The sequence below is a fragment of the Coffea arabica genome, chromosome 5e (assembly GCF_036785885.1).
Source record: "Coffea arabica cultivar ET-39 chromosome 5e, Coffea Arabica ET-39 HiFi, whole genome shotgun sequence".
Lineage (NCBI taxonomy): Eukaryota > Viridiplantae > Streptophyta > Magnoliopsida > Gentianales > Rubiaceae > Coffea > Coffea arabica.
Window position 1 is genome coordinate 9,551,984 of NC_092318.1, and position 16,623 is coordinate 9,568,606.

Consider the following 16,623-nt stretch of genomic DNA (forward strand, 5'->3'; position numbering starts at 1 on the left):
TACATAGCTGAAGATCAACCATTACTATATCCATTAACTCTGCTATAACTAATTTTACTTTGAAAGTCGATGCTTTTTTCTGTTTTTGCTTGTTAGGCTTTCTGCTGTTTTCCCTTTCGCACTTTGATTTGCTATTCTAATCTTCTACAATGTAGACTTACAATTCAGTTAATAGTAACAGTGAATAGCTAAACTTATTAATTAAACTTCGGAGTTGGTAAAAGTTTAGGGAGTAAACCAAAAATGACGGGACCAAATTGTGACGACTTTATTGCGGCATTGAGTATGTCTTTCACAGCATTTAGTCACACGTAGTTGTGGTGGGTGCCGTTCTAGTTGCAATAATTGGTGCATTCAATTAAAGCATAGTTTACTCTTATAATGCTTGAGAAGGTGGTACGGTTTTTCTTCTAATGTATGTATTATCATTGCAGGCTCTTACCTGATAAGTTTTCTTTTTCCTTGCCTCTTTTTTTTTTTTTTTTGCATTTTGTGAAATTTGAACTCAATGAACACGGAAAGTCCTCAAAATTGACTAAAATAAGGCAAATTCTCATATGCAACTTTAAACTTTGTAGGCAACATGTTCAGAACTTCATTGGAATTAAATTAATTTACGACCATATAATAGGGAAGAAGTGTGATCCAAATTAGGAAAATATAGATTAAGAAAACAAAATAGTGTGAAATGAAGTGACTGGCATTAGAGAAGCGACAATTAACTTATTTGACTTTTTTTTTATTGCCAAATTCCATACACAGGGGAGGGATGCCAACCTTTAATTTTTATTAATCATAAAATAAAAATATAAAGAGTCTAAGAAGGGCCTGAAAAGACCTAAGAACATTTATGAAAACAAAAATTAGGAGTATTCCTCCCGTACAAGTTACAATTTATTTATTTCTGCACATGCAAAAATTCCCTACCATCTAAAATCAAGCTAGCCTTAACCGCTGAAGGAAGTTGTTGAATAGAAGTAAAAAGCGAATCAGAATGAAGATGAAGCGTAGCAAGCCTAGCCACCATGGAATTTAACATGACTAACTGACGCAGAAAGTGACTGCCAAAGCTTTCTAATTTGACGAAGAAAATTGCACAATGGCCATTTAGACACTGCCCGGAAACAATCAAATAAACAACAAAGAAGAATCAACCTTAACTTGTAAATTCTGGTCATTTCTTTCACTACACAATTGAAGACCAAATAATAATGCATGAATCTCTGCCTCCAACACCTCAGCTTCCCCAAACTCTTTATAGAAACCAAAAACCAAGTTACCTCTGTGATCACAGACCAAACCACCATCTGACACCCTACCATGCACTACACTCGCATCTGTATTTAATTTGCAAAAATTCACCGGGGGTCTCGTCCAGCAAACCGAAATTAATCTAACAATTGCAGAAGAATGAAAAATAAATTGAGCAAAGGAAGAGTCCATGTCCCCACGGAAAACACAAAAAGTTTGGAATGAAGTGGCTTGCATCAGAGAAGTAACAATTGACTTATTTGATAACAAGTACGTTTGGCACAATTGTAATTAGATTGGGTAAATGATCCAACTATTCCTCAACATTCACCACCGATCATATTTACCCAGACCATTAAAGTGGGGAAAGTTGACTACTTTATAAACTTGGAATGGCCAAACAATCAAGATAAAAGAATTTCAAATATCAACTCTTATACAAAATGATGTAAAACTGTATTCCGTACTACATTTGTACTTATAATTAGATAACATAGTTTTAATATAACACCATCATAAATTTAAAAACAAGTTCAAATGTGGTGTAATGCTTAAAAATCTCATGCATGTTGACAGAGAGGTCCAAGGCTCTAATGTTGGGATATGTATTTTGGATACAAGGCAAAAATCTCATCGGGTTTGAAGATTTAAGTTGATCAATTCTTGATTTTGATGATTCACAAGCAAAAATAATTTGGACGAATGATTTCAATGATTAACCTTGGCTGTGTGTAAGAATATTGATAAGTGTGTATTTTGCATGTTTTAAATGTGTTTTATTATTTATGTATTGGTATGTTTTAGTCATTTTATAGTTAAATAACTAGGTTTCTAGTGAAATTTGCATTTTATGGTCAAATTGTGAAAGATTGTATTTCTATGGATTAAAGTGGTAAAAATTTCATATTTTTGTAGGTCTAATGGCTCAATCATCAAATGGAGTGAATTGAAACTATATTTGGATGATTATTGATGATTTGAAGTGATTTAAAATGAGCATGAAGTGCAAAATTTCATAAGATGAGATGCAACCAAGTACAAAAAAAGAAGAAGAAAAGTTTGCTGTTTTAATATCTTTTGGTATTTTGACTATATCTTGAGTTACAAATATTAGATTGAGATGGTTCTTAAACCATGATGAAGCTAATACATAGATCTACAATTCTTGTGAAGATATCAAAATTCAGTTCATGCATTTTCTTGGCCAAAAGGTCGAAATACCATCATGCATTTTTGCTTTCAAAAGCGGAAACAGGGGATTGAACAGTGAGGGTTGTTTTGGTCATTTACGTACCTATAGACATCAAAATGGGATGATTCTTGATGCATTCAAAAGATAACTCAAAGGACTACAATTTTTATGTTTTGTGAAAGAGCTGATTTGGCTTCTATCATTGAGGAAATTGCAGTTAAAATTTGGTCCAAAAATAGAACAATATTGAAGATTGAGCAAAATAGTGCAAACCTACTGCAGGTGCAAAGCAAGTTGTGGACATTTCACAAAAGTTTTTTGACCAATTTTTTTGGAAAAAAAAACGGCTAGATCTACCAAGATTTGTCTTGGAAAAGTTAAGGACAACTTTATGACCACATTATGAGAACATTTTCTCTTCCAAAAACATCTATAAATATCCCTTGTATCTCATTGATTAGAAAAGGAGAGAAGGGTAGAGAAAACTAAATAGTTGTAGCTTAGAAAATAGAACACAAAGTTGTGAGAGCAAAAGGTGAGCTTTTCCTTGTAGAAAAACAACTATGTTGTTGTGAAATTGAAGATCAAGGGTGTAAAAGTAAAGCTTGAAGATCTTGTTTCATTCAATTGAATAAGATTTCATCAAACTTTACTCTTTACTTTCTTGTTTATTTCATGTTTCATGTCAAGAGTTTTATGAGCTTCAACTCCATGCTTAGCTAAACTCTTACATACTAGGGAAGCGATGAACTTGTAGTTTCTTGACTATGTGATAACTTAAGTTGATTTTTGGTCATTTGTGAACTTGTTAGTTCATATATTTGCATCTCATACTTGTAGTTAAATTGATCACCAACTATAATCATTCAAGCATGTGTTTGTGCACTTAAGCTTGCCTTACATGTGTAGTTTAAAGTATATGAACTCTATATTACATTTTCACGTTAGTAGGAGGTGGATTTAGATGGAAACAAGCCTACAACTCATTGAATTTCATGAACTTATGCAAAGTTAGTTTATCATGCATATAGATAAGGGCTTGATATGAGTATTCTTGTATATTTGTGAAAACAATATCCAAGTGAATAAGGGAGTTACTTCCTTAACATGTTGCAATTTAAAGGTCTAAACAACCAAGTTAATCATTGTCTTGAAGCAACAAGATAGTTTTACTACCTCATAATTGGTATTATATATACCACCTACATAGTTAGTTTTACCAAGAATCAATGCAAGGGTACATGCGATGACTGACTTTGAGGTAGAAGGATCTAATGACGTTGTCACAAGTACACTTCTTGTAAACTCTACGCCTACCTATGTGCTCTTTTCTTGTGGTGCTACCCATTCTTTTGTGGCTAGAAAGTTTGCTAAAACCTTGAACGTGCAACCTAAATAGTTAGATAATCCATATTGTATGTTTGCTCCTGGTGATAGGGATCTTGTGTCTCACCTAAAATACAACAATTGTTTGGTTGAAATTGAGGGTAGAACATTACAAGCCAATTTTGTCGAAATCAATATGAGTGACTTTGATGTCATTTTAGGGAAGGATTGGTTAGATAGAAACCATGCATATGTTGATTGTAGGAGAAAAAAGTGATTTTTAATGATCCTACTAAAGACGAGTTTTTTTTCCAAGGGAATTTAGAAAATAAGAAGAAAATACATGGGCAGTTATTGTTGACTACATCACAAGCATTTAGGGCATTAAGAAAAGGTGCAGAAAGTTATCTGCCTATGTGGTAGACACTAAAGAGAATGGAATTTCCTTAGAAAATATACTAGTAGTTAAAGAGTTTTCAAATGTTTTCCCTGATGAACTACCTGGGATACCCTGATTGGGAAACAGAGTTTGAGATCAATTTGGTACCTGAAGCAGTACCCATTTCTAAGCCACCCCATTGAATGGCCCCAACAGAATTAAAAGAGTTAAAAAACCAACCTCAGTAATTACTTGATAAGAAATTTATTCGGCCGAGTGTGTCACCTTGGGGAGTACCTGTGCTTTTTGTTAAAAAGAAATATGGGAGAATGAGACTGTATATAGATTATCGAGAATTAAATAAAATTACGGTAAAAAATAAGTACCCACTCCCTAGAATTGACGATTTATTTGATCAACTGAAAGGTGCTAAGGTATTTTCTATAATTGAGTTGAGGTCTGAATATCATCAATTGAAAATCAAAGAAGGGGATATTCCTAAGAGTCTATTTAAGACAAGGTATGGGAATTATGAATTCTTAGTCATGCCATTTGGATTAACCAATGCATCGGTGTGATTCGGCTGTTTCAATCCTTCACGGTGACGTCTCGGCCTGTCACGTATCTCGGAAACGTTTCGTTGCGGTCTCGTCTCGGACTAGGCCGAGACGGAGACGACTCGGCCGAGTCTTCGAACCATGTACATATCGGCCTAGTCGTAACCGGAACGGAGGGGACAGATACGATACCGATCCCCGAATTGTGGATATTACTATATCCATGATGACTCGCTCTGACTCGGTCGTTATTGGCCGATTTGAATTTGTGATGCATGACACCGGTTGATATATTCTAGTCAACTCAGATATTTTTTAAATTATGCCTTTTTTGGTATTTTTCTAATTTTAGTAATTTTTTAAAAATTTTTGGAAACTTTCATGTGCTATAATGTGTGTATCACCCGATATTCAACCGATATGCCACAACGGATGTGGAATAATCGAGACCGCAATGTGACCGTGACCCGTGATAGCGAACCATGGTAGTGGAGGAGGAACTGTAAGGATTGAATTCGGTGCATTTTCAGATTTCTTTGGCAAGACAAATTCTTTACAAGCGGAGGCGCGTGCTCTTTTAGACTTTTAGTTGGTCTTCAGCTTTGCTAGAAATATGGAAAATCACAGGTGTGTTTGGAACTAGACTCCCCGGTTCTAGTTGGGGTATTGGAAGGAAGGTTTCAGATTCCGGCAGACATTCGGGCAACAGTTAAGAGGGATCCGTAGTGTTCCACTGTTTCCGTGAGGCAAATGATGTTGCAGAAGCTTTGGTAGCTTCTTGGATTCAACATGGGATATTTGACGTTTACAAATTGAGTTCTGATTTTTCTTCATTAGCTAAGGATTTATTTTGTTTAGATAAGATAGGTATATGTAATTTTAGATTCTATATCAGGAGGTAAAGGCTTTATGTCCCCCTCCTTCGTTGTACTTTTTCCTAATTTCATTATTAATAAAATAGGCATCGAAATCCACATGCCAAATATGATTGGCAGATAAAAAAAAAATCTATTTGTATTAATAGTTTCTCATTTATTAATACTATAAATATAAATCTTTAAAATAAATCCCAGTTAATATTTGTCATAATTATGATACTTTATTATTACATTAATGTATGTATCGTTTATACTAATTGAAATATCGAGATAATTAATAAGACAAATGCCATTCAATAAATATAAATAATTAAATTGTATAAAAAAAATCCTAATCTTTAGGGCGTACATACGAATACCATGTGTCCCTATTGGCCAAAGCAACAAGTTAGTTTTGTATATGAAAAAGTTCAAAGAATGTTTTTTAACCCCACTCATGTGTAAGCGAGCCCCCTTTGACCAAATGAACTTGTTCATTTAAGGTATTAAGTTTAAGAAAAATTTTGTTTTTATTCTATAGTAAAAATCAACTCGTATATTTGCAAGTAATTCTATAGTTATAGACAGTGAAAAAATAAATAACAAATAAAATACCCCTAGAACTTAGAGGAGGCTCTGGCTTCTAATCCCTCTAATCCCTCCTGATTTCTTAAATCTCATCATTTACAAGAAAAGATTTTAAAAATAATAATAACAAACATAATACATCCCCTTTATTATGAATGCAGTACTAATACTAGCTACATTTTAAGGATTCGTAGCCTACGAATGGATTTGTTATGCTAAAAGATTTTGTCTTTTCAGTCATAGCGCATTAAGAGGTTCCTTGCATGTTTTGCATATTTATTGAATGCATATGCTATTTGATTTGTAAATATTATTATTGTATTAAGTACTTCTCGCAAAATTAAAATATTTTTCTATCATTTGTGCCCTCACTGGAAAGTTATCCTAGCTCCACCACTGCATGAAACTCTAAAATCTATGCATCAATCTGTCGCATGCATTGACATTTATTCTCATTATAATGGTAGGTTTGCGTATTGAAACGGTATCTGAAAAAAGAGAAAACATAGCTTAAGGTGGTTTGGTCATATGCGAATATTCAAGACTTTTCTCTCGGCATCTTCTGATCATATATTGCTGCATCCACCTAGAGAGAGAGGCGCTTTGCATACATGTCACTTCAGCATTGTCGGTGTAAAGGGTACTCATGTAAAGGGTAACATATTGTTCATACAGCCATTGTCGGTGGCCTTTAATGTCATTATCATTGAAATTTCTAAACAAAAGATTATCTCTATTCTTTGATTGATCATAGTAGGTGCTGAAGTGTACATATTTAAAGTAGTTGGGAGGGAAAAGTGTTTCTAAGACCCAATTTAGAGGGGCAAAGTGTAATTAATTAACCTCAAATTTTCCATGAAACTGCAGAAATTAGAGCATAGCCAGTTCCGCTGGAAGTTGAGATACAATCGTGGCCTATTGGACGGTGATACAACTATGTTATGCAACCGTGACATAAAGTATTTCATGTGATATAAGCCACAACTTGGAAAGGATTATTTTGGGTCAATATTCCCTTTTCCTTATATTATTGGGATAATTTTAGAAACTGCCATCGAGGTTTTGACCATTTCATAATGTCTTCTAAAATTGTAGAAACATTACTTACCTCCACGTTAGTTATTTGGGATCCAGTGCCTACATCATTGACTCTGCTACCTTTACAACTTAGTTGGTTTACGCAGTTTTGTCCATAGAAAAAAATTAAGTCATTTGTTCATTGCATTAGTCATAATTTGAAATGTGAAAACATAACCAATTTATCATTGAAAAGGGCGCCTAATTGAAACGAGTGCCAAATACTAGGCACCCTTTTTTTAATTGATATGCTTGACAAATAATAGGAGTAAGACATGAGAAGCTTGCTTGGACAGAGATACTGGTTAAAAAGTCAAAACTAGGGGTTTGAGAGGCTTGAAGGCGGGGTCTAATTCCTCTCAAAATTGTGGTAATAACCAGGGACGGATTTAAGGTGGGGGCATTGGGGGCATGGCCCCCACTGTCCCCCTTAAATTCTTATAATATTTATACAATTTTAACATAATTTTGAGTGTGCCCCCACTCCCCAAACTTCCTTTCCTCCTCTGTCCCCAATTTTCCCCCCACAACCGACGGTCTCTCTTTATTAATCCATCATTTACTTCCTTTGTCCCCACTTTCCAATTTCCCTTTCCTCCATCATTTATTACTCCTCTGGTTTCCCATTTTCCCCCCAACAGAGCCACAAATCTATCCGCACTGAACTTTGCTCATAAGCACATCCCATCTGCCGTCCCACACTAAATTGGATATTCTAAGTTGGATATTCTTGCACTTGACACTGAATTGGATACTTATATTAATGACTTGAAATCAGCTAAGGAATTTCTCGATTTAAGAAAAGTCTCTGATCTAGCTCAAAGGTTGGTGGAGACTAAGAGAGATATTGTGTATCCATTGGTTTATATGCTCTTAAAGTTGGCTTTGATTTTGCCTGTTGCTACAGTTACAGTAGAAAGGGTTTTTTCAGCTATGAATATAGTGAAGTATCGGTTATTAAATAAAATGGGAGATACTTGGATGAATGATTGTTTAGTTACTTATATTGAGAAAAATATACTTCGTGAAGTTCAAAATAAGAAAGTCGTAAACCGTTATCAAAATATGAAAACTCGTCGTGAACAATTGTAAATAGTTTAGTTTGTTTTTGAAATAAAATTATTATTACATTAATAATTTTGAGTTTGTCTTTTTATGTTTTTCATGGAATATATATATCATTTGTACTTGTTGGTGAATTTTTTTTCTTAAAAAGCTAGAAAAAGAGCAGATAAAAAATTTTAGTGTTATTTTGCCCCCACTGAGATTTTTTTCTGGCTCCGCCACTGGTAATAACAACATCTTAAGATAAGAGAAAAGAGTTTTCTTTTGTTAAACTTTGAAAGCTATTATTTTTTAGTAGCGGATGATGAAAATTTCTTGTTGATTATAGCTAATAATAGACTAGAAAGTGAAAAGAATGAGTTGGATCATGCATACAGTGAAAAAAAAAATTAATTTGGCTTATTTTATCTTGTTTATGGTGAACAATAGTTAAGGGGCACTTGTTAAATTACAAAATCTTCTCTCTCCTGGAATCATTTTTTTATTGTGTCTCTTTCTAAATTGAGTTGAATGGTTACAAGAAAATTAGAGTTTCAAGGAGGTTAATAATATTTTCAAAACTTTAGGGAGGACAATAAAATATATTAAAAACCTCAAGCGAGGAGTCTGAAATTAATAGTCCAAAATATATCTTGGATCCCCGCATTTTGAAGTGGGTTTTCTCTGGATATGTTGCAGACTTCGAGTGGTTGAATTTCCCCGAAGATCACAATTTCAATGGCTGGAAAGTGGAAACAACTCATTGCGGTGATTTTACTGTTTTAAAAGTGAGAAAATCACAATAAAATTTTTGCAATGCTTTTAAGAACGGACATTTTTGTGAACAGTATAGCAGAAGTTGTTCTAACGATTAGATTCATAAATTTTTTTTTATAAAACAATTCAAAATTTCATTAAATATTAAAATCTACACTAGTAACAGAAATCATGTCTAACAACAAACATATGCATGTAAAACAAATATGAATAATAATAGATACTCCAAATCTAAAAATTTAATACCAAATCTAAAAATTTAATAAAAATTTTCACCGTAAAGTTCCAAATATATTTAATCATCTAAGAGAAAACTATAGTACCAAGAACATCTACGAATGTTTCCTACTATCAAATCGACAAGTTAACTACTTCAACCTCAGAACTAATGAAGAGAATAATTACATTATCCCTCTTTAACCTATAACTAGTCTCCAATAATTAATAGGGATAATTTCAGATACCTCCTCGAGGTTTCTAACAATTTCATTGAGCTCCCCTGATTTTGAAAAATTACACCTACTTCCCTTGATTTGATAGTGCTAGTAACAAAACCTTAAAATAATATTTACTTGGTCAAATTTTTAAATGAATACCCAAACATGCGCTTGTGTAATGAGTTTTAATTTATTTCTGTATACAATTATAATATTATTTAGTATAATTAAGGAAAAGGTACCAAATTTTTCATGTCCATACCTACTATTTGATAAACAACTATAATAAAAATTTTATCACAATGATAGGATACTTTTGATGGTATTCTATTATGGATTTAGATTTAGAAGATAGAAAAGAAAATGTTGTTATAATTCATTTAGAATTTATGAATTTTTTGAGAAGTGGGATAATCATAATTTAGTTGTAATTTTGGGCCATTTCTTTTTTATTTATTGTTCATTTTAATACCAAAAAATTAGAAAAAAATATCAGTAAAATCATTGGATTACATATAAATTAACTCATAAAAAATCACTAATTTGACATTTGGTTACAGTGGAAACTAGAGGGTATAGTGGTAGTTCTACAGTTTTATTGGCAAAAAAATTAAAAAATGAATAAGAAGGAAAAAGAATGAAAAAATAATTTTAAAAGTAATTCTAAGTATAAGCATACCAAACAAGGAAATTTCATTAAAACATTTAAGGTAGTATTATCATTTTAAATGACAAAGGAGATATATGTAATTTTCAAAAGCTCAAAGAAGCTAAATGAAATTGTTAAAAACCTCAAGGGAGGTTTCTGAAATTATCCCTAATTGATCCTAACAAGTAACAACTACAGATGCGGTGCATCACCAGAGGTTCTCAGCAATTGTTAATTGTGATTTTATAAATTTAAAAATAGGATTCAATATGACAATAGGGCGGATATCCATGGCCAATAAGGTCGGGGGAGACCTTTCTCCTACCGCTTTAAATGCGTCGGAAGGACGGGAAAAATACCCCTATCCTGCTCCCCACTAGTAATTTAATATTATATATTTAGATATGTAGAACGTAAAAATATACAATACAATAAAACTATATGTATGTAATATTAAAATCAATAATATGATTTTTCGTGTAATAAATTAATGCAATATTTCTAGTTAATTTATTGTCATTAACCAATAATTTTGTTACGTTAGTTTATTTTTTCTATTTTGATGTTGTTTATAGATATATAAAAAAAGTACGATAATTGATTGATTTTATATAAAATCAGATATAGAGAAATAAATTCAAAAGATCAAAATAATTTTTAAACTTTATTTCATGTTGAATTTTGGAGCAAAAAATGTAAAACAATTATTAGCAAGTTCATTATTAGTGTATTACATATATAAAAAATTAAAATCAAGCAAAAAAAATAAAAATGCTGGAGGTGCGAGATAGGGACACCCCAGAGCTAGCAGGGTGCAAGGGGGAGAGATAGTGGGCATGGGGAGGGGACTAGGGAGTTTTTGGAGAACGGATCAGTTAAGGGTACTCCTCCCATTTCAAATTTGCTCCGCTGCCATCTTTAAATAGGAATGTAATAAGAAATGTAATAACACGAAGGACACTATAACTTTGGAAAGTTATAAATAGCTATAAAACTCTCACAATGTTACTTTGCATCGCACTTTATCCCTTGAACTCATAATATGGTTAGAGTACTTTTGTTCTAAAACATCAAGTAAGGGGACAAAATGCCTATTTTATGAGTTCAATTGCATAAAGTGCAACTGCAGATAAAATTGAGGAGAGTTAAGTGCATTTAACCCTAAATAAATATAATTAAATATAAAAACGAGAAAGAAACTACTTTATATTGACTTTAATGATTAGCTTGATTACTGATAATAAAATTTCACAATTCAACACTGCTAAGCAATTTATTGATAGTAAATTTAAATTTATCAAGTAAAAATCCTGGAAACATGGTAGTTTTGATTTTTGTTCGATTCACTAGTGAAAGGCATCACATCTGCTTTTAATGTAAACAGATAAGATACACGTGGCGTGCGCATGCAAACTATTTAGAAAATAGAAAGACGAAGGTTGGATTTCAATCTTCAATCAACTGGCTAAAGTTAACAAAGAAAATGAAAGAAATGAAAACAGCAGAGCTGGTTTTCGTTCCTATTCCAGGGATTGGCCACTTAGTATCATGTGTTGAACTAGCAAAGCTTCTCATTGAATGCGATGAACGATTATCGATCACCGTCCTGATTATGAAGCTGCCCTATGATACAAAAGTCAGTAGCTACACAAATTCGTTGGTAGAAACTCCGAATTTGCACATAAGGTACCTTGAGCTCATCAAAGAAGAGCCTTCATCTCAATTGTCATCTTTTCTTTCGATTCTGTATCGATTTATCGACAACCATAAAAGTTGTGTGAGGGAGGTTCTTGCTGAAATATCCAATTCTGTTTCGTCGCATCTTGGTGGGATCGTCATAGACATGTTTTGCACCTCTTTGATTGATGTAGCCAATGAATTTGGGGTTCCTTCCTACATATTTTGCCCAGGCGGTGCTGCAACGCTTGGCGTTTTATTCCAGTTGCAAAGTCTGAGAGATGATCTCAATGAAGATGTGAGCCATTACGAGAATTCAGACGTTGAATTAGCTTTGCCTACTTACATCAATCCTGTTCCAGCTAAACTTTTGTCATCTCCATTCTTTGACAAGGATGGAGGTGGCGACATGCTCCTCGATCAGGCAAAAGGATACAGGAAGGCCAAGGGAATCATAATTAACACTTTCCTTGAGCTAGAATGCCATGCGATTCACGCCTTGAGCAATGATAAAACCATCCCACCAGTATATGCAGTAGGGCCACTATTGAATCTGAAGGGAGGCAACAGTCAAAATCAAGAAACTGAGATCATTATGAAATGGCTAGATCTTCAGCCAGAATGTTCTGTTGTGTTCCTTTGCTTTGGTAGTGGAGGTAGTTTTGATGGTGACCAAGTGAAGGAAATTGCCTATGCACTCGAGCGCAGTGGATATCGATTCCTCTGGTCATTGAGAAGGCCTTCACCTAAAGAAAATTTTGAGTTTCCAAGTGAGTATGAGAACCTGGATGAAGTCTTGCCAGAAGGGTTCTTGCAGCGAACTGCAGCCGTTGGAAAAGTTATTGGATGGGCACCACAGGCGGCAGTTCTATCCCATCCTGCTGTAGGGGGCTTTGTTTCTCACTGTGGTTGGAACTCAATATTGGAAAGCGTTTGGTACGGTGTGCCAGTGGCAACTTGGCCGCTTAATGCAGAGCAGCAGCAGAATGCATTCCTAATGGTGAAGGACTTGGCAATGGCAGTGGAGATCAAAATAGATTTCAAAAGGGATTTCGTACTGGGTGTGAGCAGTGAGATTTTGAGTGCAGATGTGATTGAAAGAGGGATTAAACATCTGATGGATCCTGAGAAGGAAATCAAAGAGAAGGTGAAGGAAATGAAGGAGAAGAGCAGGTTGGCTCCTAATGAAGGAGGATCATCCTATGCTTCCTTGAAGTTGTTTCTTGAAGATGTAATAGATAGTATTCCATAATTGTTTGTCAGATCTGAATTGTTATAATGTATTGCATAATTGCTTCTTTTTCTTAAATCCATAGCTGAAGATCAACCATTACTAATATCCATTAACTCTGCTATAACCAATTTTACTCTGAAAATCAGTAGTGCTTTTTTCTGTTTTTGCTTGTTAGGCTTTCTGCTGTTTTCCCTTTCGCACTTTGATTTGCTATTCTAATCTTCTACGTGGTACTTTGTAGGTCAAATACAATCCGTGACTGTGAAATGGACTTACAACGTAGACTTACAATTCAGTTAATAGTAACAGTGAATAGCTAAACTTATTAATTAAACTTCGGAGTTGGTAAAAGTTTAGGGAGTATTATAGTGCTAAACCAAAAATGACGGGACCAAATTGTGACGACTTTATTGCGGCATTGAGAGCAGAGTATGTCTTTCACAGCATTTAGTCACACGTAGTTGTGGTGGGTGCCGTTCTAGTTGCAATAATTGGTGCATTCAATTAAAGCATAGTTTACTCTTATAATGCTTGAGAAGGTGGTACGGTTTTTCTTCTAATGTATGTATTATCATTGCAGGCTCTTACCTGATAAGTTTTCTTTTTCCTTGCGTCTTTTTTTTTTTTTTTTCCATTTTGTGAAATTTGAACTCAATGAACACGGAAAGTCCTCAAAATTGACTAAAATAAGGCAAATTCTCATATGCAACTTTGTAGGCAACATGTTCAAAACTTCATTGGAATTAAATTAATTTACGACCATATAATAGGGAAGAAGTGTGATCCAAATTAGGAAAATATAGATTAAGAAAACAAAATAGTGTGAAATGAAGTGACTGGCATTAGAGAAGCGACAATTAACTTATTTGATTTTTTTTTATTGCCAAATTCCATACACAGGGGAGGGATGCCAACCTTTAATTTTTATTAATCATAAAATAAAAATATAAAGAGTCTAAGAAGGGCCTGAAAAGACCTAAGAACATTTATGAAAACAAAAATTAGGAGTATTCCTCCCGTACAAGTTACAATTTATTTATTTCTGCACATGCAAAAATTCCCTACCATCTAAAATCAAGCTAGCCTTAACCGCTGAAGGAAGTTGTTGAATAGAAGTAAAAAGCGAATCAGAATGAAGATGAAGCATGGCAAGCCTAGCCGCCATGGAATTTAACATGACTAACTGACGCAGAAAGTGACTGCCAAAGCTCTCTAATTTGACGAAGAAAATTGCACAATGGCCATTTAGACACTGCCCCGAAACAATCAAATAAACAACAAAGAAGAATCAACCTTAACTTGTAAATTCTGGACATTTCTTTCACTACACAATTGAAGACCAAATAATAATGCATGAATCTCTGCCTCCAACACCTCAGCTTCCCCAAACTCTTTATAGAAACCAAAAACCAAGTTACCTCTGTGATCACACACCGAACCACCACCTGACACCCTACCATTTACTACACTCGCATCTGTATTTAATTTGCAAAAATTCGCCGGGGGTATCTTCCGGCAAACCGAAATTAATCTAACAATTGTAGAAGAATGAAAAATAAATTGAGCCAAGGAAGAGTCCATTTCCCCACGGAAAACACAAAAAGTTTGGAATGAAGTGGCTTGCATTAGAGAAGTAACAATTGACTTATTTGATAATAAGTACGTTTCGCACAATTGTAACTAGTTTGGGTAAATGATCCAACTATTCCTCAACATTCACCACCGATCATATTTACCCAGACCATTAAAGTGGGGAAAGTTGACTACTTTATAAACTTGGAATGGCCAAACAATCAAGATAAAAGAATTTCAAATATCAACTCTTATACAAAATGATGTAAAACTTTATTCCGTACTACATTTGTACTCATAATTAGATAATATTGTTTTAATATAACACCATCATAAATTTAAAAACAAGTTCAAATGTGGTGTAATGCTTAAAAATCTCATGCATGTTGACAGAGAGGTCCAAGGCTCTAATGTTGGGATATGTATTTTGGATACAAGGCAAAAATCTCATCGGGTTTGAAGATTTAAGTTGATCAATTCTTGATTTTGATGATTCACAAGCAAAAATAATTTGGACTAATGATTTCAATGATTAACCTTGGCTGTGTGTAAGAATATTGATAAGTGTGTATTTTGCATGTTTTAAATGTGTTTTATTATTTATGTATTGGTATGTTTTAGTCATTTTATAGTTAAATAACTAGGTTTCTAGTGAAATTTGCATTTTATGGTCAAATTGTGAAAGATTGTATTTCTATGGATTAAAGTGGTAAAAATTTCATATTTTTGTAGGTCTAATGGCTCAATCATAAAATGGAGTGAATTGAAACTATATTTGGATGATTATTGATGATTTGAAGTGATTTAAAATGAGCATGAAGTGTAAAATTTCATAGGATGAGATGCAACCAAGTACAAAAAAAGAAGAAGAAAAGTTTGCTGTTTTAATATCTTTTGGTATTTTGACTATATCTTGAGTTACAAATATTAGATTGAGATGGTTCTTAAACCATGATGAAGCTAATACATAGATCTACAATTCTTGTGAAGATATCAAAATTCAGTTCATGCATTTTCTTGGCCAAAAGGTCGAAATACCATCATGCATTTTTGCTTTCAAAAGCGGAAACAGGGGATTGAATAGTGAGGGTTGTTTTGGTCATTTACCTACCTATCGACATCCAAATGGGATGATTCTTGATACATTCAAAAGATAACTCAAAGGACTACAATTTTTATGTTTTGTGAAAGAGCTGATTTGGCTTCTATCATTGAGGAAATTGCAGTTAAAATTTGGTCCAAAAATAGAACAATATTGAAGATTGAGCAAAATAGTGCAAACCTACTGCAGGTGCAAAGCAAGTTGTGGACATTTCACAAAAGTTTTTTGACCAATTTTTTTGCAAAAAAAAACGGCTAGATCTACCAAGATTTGTCTTGGAAAAGTTAAGGACAACTTTATGACCACATTATGAGAACATTTTCTCTTCCAAAAACATCTATAAATATCCCTTGTATCTCATTGATTAGAAAAGGAGAGAAGGGTAGAGAGAACTAAATAGTTGTAGCTTAGAAAATAGAACACAAAGTTGTGAGAGCAAAAGGTGAGCTTTTCCTTGTAGAAAAACAACTATGTTGTTGTGAAATTGAAGATCAAGGGTGTAAAAGTAAAGCTTGAAGATCTTGTTTCATTCAATTGAATAAGATTTCATCAAACTTTACTCTTTACTTTCTTGTTTATTTCATGTTTCATGTCAAGAGTTTTATGAGCTTCAACTCCATGCTTAGCTAAACTCTTACATACTAGGGAAGCGATGAACTTGTAGTTTCTTGACTATGTGATAACTTAAGTTGATTTTTGGTCATTTGTGAACTTGTTAGTTCATATATTTGCATCTCATACTTGTAGTTAAATTGATCACCAACTATAATCATTCAAGCATGTGTTTGTGCACTTAAGCTTGCCTTACATGTGTAGTTTAAAGTATATGAACTCTATATTACATTTTCACGTTAGTAGGAGGTGGATTTAGATGGAAACAAGCCTACAACTCATTGAATTTCAT

General features: G+C 33.6%; 1 protein-coding gene across 1 annotated transcript; it reads left to right on the forward strand.

Annotated features, from left to right (window-relative positions):
- Positions 1-11,567: 11,567 nt before the first annotated feature.
- Positions 11,568-13,120, forward strand: LOC113688295 (anthocyanidin 3-O-glucosyltransferase 2-like). Its single transcript, XM_027206093.2, has one exon. It carries the CDS (start codon positions 11,618-11,620, stop codon positions 13,061-13,063), a length of 1,446 nt encoding a protein of 481 aa, XP_027061894.2. The 5' UTR covers positions 11,568-11,617; the 3' UTR covers positions 13,064-13,120.
- The last annotated feature ends 3,503 nt before the right edge of the window (positions 13,121-16,623 follow it).

Coding starts and splice junctions, on each gene's coding strand:
- LOC113688295 (XM_027206093.2), top strand. CDS start 11,618: ATGAAAGAAATGAAAACAGCAGAGCTGGTTTTCGTTCCTATTCCAGGG.